General features: G+C 37.8%; 1 protein-coding gene across 1 annotated transcript in view; it reads right to left on the bottom strand.

The window, feature by feature from the left end:
• Positions 1-1128: 1128 nt before the first annotated feature.
• Positions 1129-7216, bottom strand: part of LOC128781648 (E3 ubiquitin-protein ligase KCMF1-like) — a 43902-nt gene continuing 37814 nt past the window's right edge. The window contains 3 exon segments of the mRNA XM_053931383.1: positions 1129-1765; positions 2709-2991; positions 5024-5198. Coding sequence (XP_053787358.1) covers positions 1504-1765; positions 2709-2991; positions 5024-5198 — 720 coding nt within the window. The 3' untranslated portion in view covers positions 1129-1503.

Here is a 7216-nt window from a genome sequence, read left to right as displayed (position 1 = left end):
TTGTTTTTATAATCTAACTTTACATTCAAAAAAAAAAACCACACCAAAAAAACCCAGACAACCAACCAAAACACCAATCAACAACAAAAAAACCCCAAACAAAAAACCCCACCCCTCCCCCCGCCCCCCAAAACCCCCCAAAAACAAAAAAAAAACCAAAACAAAAAAAACACAAACAAACAAAAAACCCAAAACCAAACCAAAACAAAACAAAAAAAAAACCAAAAAAAAAAAACCAAAACCAAACATACCCCTTCTGTCCTTGCTTTGGGGCTATTAGAAATTTCTATGCACAAAACCACCATATTTTTTTTTCCAAACCAGTAGGATTAACAGTATAGGCATGTAGGTGGCAAGACTCAACTAAAAGGCTTTTTTCAAACTTTTTTTATACCAGCAAAAATAACCAAAGGAAACAATAAATAAAAGGTGCTAAAGTTAGCATTAAGAATTTCTTGTAGTATACTGACAGTCTGGGAATCCAAATCCTCAAGCTCTCCTGATACTGCCAGGTCTCTGCAAACTATGAAGCAAATACATAAATAACTCAAAATATGATTGAGGCTGTGAAAGGCTTTTAAACTAAGACAATAGGATCCAGGTTAACTTTTTTTTTTTTAAGAAACACAGTGAATATATGAATTGTCTACACCTAAATGAAACATATTCAACAATTAAAAAATTTTAACAACCACAACAAAGAAAAACTTTAAACGAAAGTGAACATCTTTTGATTTCAGGGCACACAAAAGCCCCTTGCAATTGCTTCCAGCAGTGGCCTTACTGTTGTGTCTCCTACAGATGCATAAAATGAAGTTCAGCTCCACACTGAGGTGACGGCTGTGAGGGCAACATTAAGGGTCACATTCAGCAATATGCCACACCCCAGTCACAACAATGTATCCTACCGCAGAGTTTCCATCCTGTGCAGGAACCGCACATGAAGATGTCATTCTGTCACATATTATCAAAAAGCCACAGACTGCTACTCAGCGCTAACCTTTTTCATCACATAACCTTTGAATAATGGGAAATCTTTGTGTTTTATAGTTTTACTCCTTGTATTTAAGTTTTTAAATGACAAGGTCACTAAAACTCATGCACGCTGCAAAAAAGGTCATGCAGTAGTTAAGGTAAACCATCCAAGCAATTTTTATTCATTAATATTCATAAATACACACAGCAGCTTCATTAGAGATTTTTCTTTTTTTTTTTTTCCCTCTTCAGTTTGAATGTGGAGTATTAGGAGAGCCTTTTGCATGTCAAGGTACAGGACACAGAGCCTTCAGCTCTGCACTGCAACCTACATTTACCTGCTAGAAGTAAAAATTAGTTAAGTGGAAATGATTATCATATATATCTTTTCTCTCTTTCTTTTGAATGTACACAATGTAACAAGAGTGACAGACCTGAAATTACAATCACCAAAACAAACCCAAGATAGTTGTTGTCCACTTTCATTGGCAAATACAGCACAGAGGACATTGTCTGCAAAGTGGGATGTCAAAGAGGTGGTGGAGGAGGCTCATTTCCTTTATTACTCTCCTTTAAATTTAGGTTTTCTAAAGCAACATCTAGAGGCATAATATCTACACAGCCCATAGCACCAAAATCTGCAATCTCCCCCCGCTCATCCTCATCTGAGGAGGAACTTTCTTCATGCATCAAGGTGGACAGTAGAAGCTCCTGAACAAACAGGCTGCAGTCTGCCCGTTCGCTCTCCATTGACTGTCGTTCTGCTTCTGACATCTTCGGATCATTCAACCTGTGCAGCAACAAGGGAAAAGAAGACAGAGAGTTGACGAAAGCTCAATTCACTGGTGACACCAGGGACAGGCTGAGATGTGCTCAGAAACTGCTTCTTCAGGACAGTCCTACCTGCCCTTCAACACAACCAGCACTTCAGTACAACAGGCATGCCTTTTAACAACCCACCCCTTCTCTGCTGCTGCAACAGCATTCGCGGTGGAGCCCTAAGTCAGAGGAACATCAAAAACTGTTTGGGAGTTTCCTGCTATTCAGGGAGTCTTTTAGGGAGAGCTGGTGCCATTTCCTGGATATGCAATTATATGACTCCTTTGTTTCTACATCAACTTGTAAGTTCACATTGGCCACAAAACACACCACTGCACATGTAAAGCCTACTACACATGGATTACTGAACGTAATTCCACTTCTCCTAAGGTACACTGCATACCCTGATAGAGGCAAGGAAACTGCTCACTCCAACTCTGAAAGTCACAGTCTGTGACATTTGCATATGCTTTAATTAAGGTTTTCAAGTGAACTTCTGATTGAAAGATGTCACATGGCATTATTTTGAATTTATATAAAAATCCACTTGATTCAAATTCAGGTATGTTAATTTTAATTAATGTTAAAATTACCACACTCTTTCACAATACCAGACAAACAGAAGTAAGCTTGCAGAGGGTGTGGCAGGGGAGATGTGGAAAGTATTTTTATTTCAGTTCAGTGGTCAGTGTTCTAGAATAATTGGGATGACACAGGAAGTGAATCCTCTTTTAAATAATCCTGGGGTCTAAGTATAATTTCTAAACTAGGTAAATATTCTGTTAATTAATGCCATCCTAGGCATGTGCTTGACTCCAAACATACAAGCTTCATTAAGCTCTGTATCTCTACTAGAACTAAGCTAAACAGAAATTTTAAAAGTTAAATACAAGTAAATACACAGAATGAATTACCTTGTCAGAAGGAACTGGGAATTCTGGATAGTCTGCTGACTGTTTTCTGTGTTAGATGTGTTGGTTGTTGTTGTAGATTGTGTCATAGTGGTGTTGACATTGATAGTGTTGGTGCGTCTGGTTGCATTGCGTGCAGTCTCCAGTTGCTGTCTTGCTGCCTGTGCATGTTGTCGTTCCAACTGCAGTTGCATCTGCAGCTGCTGTAACTGAGAAGCAGAAGGGCCAGAGGAGTTGAGCTGTCCTCCTGCAGAACGCCTCACACCTGATAGCTGGGATAAAAGCTCTGCCAGAGAAGAGAAAGCATCTATGACTTAAGATCTTAAATGAGCATTACACAGCAGAATAAATACACCCTGAATTCCACTGCATCAATTTCATTCTTTTCAACTAACATCAAAACCCAACAATGCTCAGAGAAGACTGAGAGATTAATGCCCATAAAGATTAAGACTATTTTATGACAGTAGAGCCAATCTTTTGCAAGGGAGAGCCTGGCAAAAGACAGTCATCTGCAACCATCTCTGAAACTTCAAGCCAAAATAGCCACTAAGAAACTTCTATATTTTGGCTTTGGATGGTGAATTTTTTTCCTTTAAAGAAATGTTCCCTCAAAATACAAGCTTTATCCTCCCAATTATCTCAGAGGGAAGCTGTGCTACAGCAAATTCAATAAAAGAAATTTAGTTAAGATGACATATTCAATCACTGCTTCACATCAAAAGCATTCTGTATAAATTCTTATTTCTGCCAGAAGTATGCAGAAGGCTGAGCAATTGAAAACCCTCTCTCTGTTATTAAGTCTTCCAAATCAGAAGGATGGAATGCTCCTTGCAAATTTTATTCACAGGTTTTTTTTTATAATAAATATCAGCAGCAAGTTATTGCACAGTACGTTACTGTACAATCTCTTCTATGCCCTGTGCAGTACTTATTTCAGACACCTGCTTAGTTGATGCAATGGTAGAGGAAACACGGGACAATCCTCCTCCTGTCCCTCTACTCTACATTACAAACTTCTCCATAGGTCATGACAATTTTTCTTCCGTTGCATTAACAAAATGTAATCATACTAAAGCAAGCTGTTTTTGAAGGAACAAAGCAAAATACGAACTAGAGAGGTGGAGTAATTTTCAGCAACACTGATAGAAGCACCAAAATAAAGTAAATTTTAATTACTAGAGAATGCCACAGGGTGGAAAAAATGATTAAGAAAAGTAACTGATGCTATAAATTTAAATAGAAAAATCACTGTGGTGTTTCCTATTTACTACTCCAGTAAAAAGGCAGACATGCTAAACTCACAGGCAAGATTAAGATATATTTATTCTCACTGTAATCTAAAACTTGGAATATAGGGAAGCAGTATTTTGTAAAGAGGTGTGAACTCAAAACAGTCCTGGAACAAGATGGACACACAACTCAGTGTGCTCTACGTGCAAGAACACATCTTCAACTAAAAGAGAATAGATGCAGACGAATGACATTTTATACCACATTTAAAGCTGCTAAGTGGCAAGGTCCTGCAAGGCTGAAAACAAACTTCAGCATTCACCTCACATTTTAAATGAGCTCAAGCAGCCTGCCTGGCAAAGAAAGTCTTGCACTGGAAGCTTCAAGAACATCCTCCCTCTTTGAACCAACTCAGCTGTGACCTCAGTTAACTTGTTTTTTTCTCTTATCTCGCTTCTCCACAGCTAATTTAATGAATTACATCAGGGCATAGAGGCCAGCAGAGCACCAGAGCCAGCAGAAGGTGGGCAAAGGGAACCATGATTAAAGAAAGGAGTGGATCCACAGCTCTCCTTCCAGGGGCGATGCCTCATTAAGCTACCTCCCCCTGAAGAAGTCACAGCCTAATAGCAGCAAGCTCCAGTTTGAGCACTGTGTCTCCTTTGCATCTGAAGTAAAGGTGGATTTGTGGCAGACATTCTGAGGTTTCCCTGACATACTGGTATGGTCAAAGACCATGGCATTAAAATGTTTATATTTCCCCATAGACAAAACTGTACTTGTTTTCAGATTTGTCTTCACTCTCTATTTTTTCTTCCTTGAAAAAAAAAAAAAAGAAGTTATTTTCACATCAAAGGTAAAAATAGAACAAAAAAGTTATTTCTGGGAATTCTAAAGACACAGCCTAATTATTTTCTGATGCTGACAGTAAGAACACCCTTTCCCTCTTCACCCCCTCTATGGGATGCTGTGCCTGTACATGCAGCTTCATAGCAACACACAGCAGGGCAGCTACTGTCACCTTGAATTCTCCTTCCTCTGTGGAAGGAGGACAGTGGAGTAAAATTTGTGGTTACAACTCTTACCAGCTATAGGATCCATGGCTTCTCTATTGCTTGGAGAATACGAACTCTGAGAAGACGAAAGCCCACCAGGGGAACTGGTAGTAAAGTGCATGTTTGATCTACGAGCACGGGGGCCTCCCAAACCCCGGCCTGGGTGGAACATCCTACGTACATGCCGAACACCACTGGACTCATCATAGACAAGAAGTTAAGAAAACAGAACTGTTTGGCATTGAGTGTTAAACCATCATTAAAAGACATTTGATGAGTCAAATACTCAGGTGTACTGTTCTTGATTTATAAAGTAATGATTCAACTTCTGAAGCAAAGCTAAGGTACGCTGTAGCTCTGCTACAGGTCAGACTTACTGATCTGGTAAATTTTTTAAAATCAAACTTCTCTATGAAAACCCACACAAATCCATGTTTAGCCAAGCTTGCTACTGAGATAGGGATTTCAGTTCTCCCTTCCCAATTCTTACATTAAGTATCAAAACTAATAAAAATGTTTACTGCAATTCCTATCAGAATAAATACCAAATTCCTTTTGACTTCTGTACTTCATGCTTTTATCCAAGAATTTTCATCACTTCAGTCCTTAATAAACTGTAGGTTTCTGGAGTATTCAGCACATCCATCACACACCTTTGTTTCACCTTTCTTCTTACAGCCAAAGAAATATCACTAATTCCAGTATCACAATGATGCATTCCATTTTCTCTTTTTCCCCCACTTCCCCCTATCAGATGCTTATATTTTGTGTCACTTTTAAAATAGGTTATCATATAAATTTTGAAGTAATTAACAAACTTAAATAAAGATTTAAATAAAGATTATTTTTGTCATAGATTTGTTAACATTCATTCCTCCAATACAGTTCAGTTCAGATAAGGCTTCTTCCTAAAAATCACCAGTATGACTCACTGGTGAAAAATGAAATAGGATAGGCTTTAATATTTTATTTTAGTGTTATTATAATTTAGCTTAGATCTCCATCTCCTATGTTTTTTTATTTTTAATAGTATGGTTACCACTCATATGGTATCAATTTCTGTGTAAGGGTAGCATCCAATGTACTTTTCATAAATCAGAGTTATGGGGCAGAACCTCATTATATCATGGAGGTCAAGAACTTAAGACTAAAAGGAATTACTTGATTTCCCATGGCAAGAGAGAACTTCTGGCCATTACAAGAAGATTTTACAGAACGTTTTCTTATTTCAAAACTGTTAGTTTTGAAATACAGTGTAAAACTTAACATCTAGGGTGTAAAAGAAAAACCTCCCCAGCACAGAACACACTTTGCTTACTACAGAGCATCTTGCACCTCTGAGTGTGCCAATTTTGCGTGCTGCTGGAGATGAGTTGCTAAATTAGGTGGACTATAGACCCTATGTAGTTTGGCAAGCTTTTCATAACTAATTATGTTAAAACAGGACAGTATCAGGGGACTTTTTCAAACAGACACAGGACTCTGGGGTAACTTTCCAAATGGCAGCTTTTAAAGTGTTTTGAGATAAATATCATTCTTCAAATACCAGCTAAGCATGCACTTGGACTCTTAACAGCCATGCTAGAGTCAGAAAAGACTTTGCAAACCTTACCTTGTGAAAAACATTTAAACTGAACAGTCATGTGAGAACTATTTGTATGATTAATGCTGAAAAGATTTAATGAATTTTCAGGTATTTTCCTGCTAAAGAAAGAAACTGGGTTTTAAAGAGCTGTCCACAGACTGTAGGAATAAATGACACACCTTGCAATAGCTGCACAGGGTTTGTAGTAAGAAACACATGCAGTGTTTTGGGACAATTTTAGGAACAAAAAAAACCCCAAAACAAACAAACAAAAAAAAAAACCAAAACAAAAAAACCCCAAAAAAACCCCAAAAAACAAAAAACAAAACAAAAAAAAACCAAAGAAACAACCAAAAAAAAAAAAAAAAAAAAACACCAAAAAAAAACCCCAAAAACCAAAATTAACCGAACATGTCTAATTAATAGCTGGTGGGTAAGGCCACCCCTCAGAACTGCAGCAAATCCAACAGTAAAAGCTTACCTCAAACTGCAAAATAAATTTTTACTCTAGAAGAAGTGCAAGCCAAGAGTCTTCTCTACCTCCTTTTTGTACATGAAGACAGTTGCAGGGCATGGAGAATTGTTCTGTACAGCTTCAATTTCATATTCAGCAATATAATGGTGTATCAAAGAGTGAT

Source organism: Vidua chalybeata, chromosome Z, assembly GCF_026979565.1.
Source record: "Vidua chalybeata isolate OUT-0048 chromosome Z, bVidCha1 merged haplotype, whole genome shotgun sequence".
Taxonomy (NCBI): Eukaryota; Metazoa; Chordata; class Aves; order Passeriformes; family Viduidae; genus Vidua; species Vidua chalybeata.
This window is presented reverse-complemented; position numbering and strand designations above follow the sequence as displayed.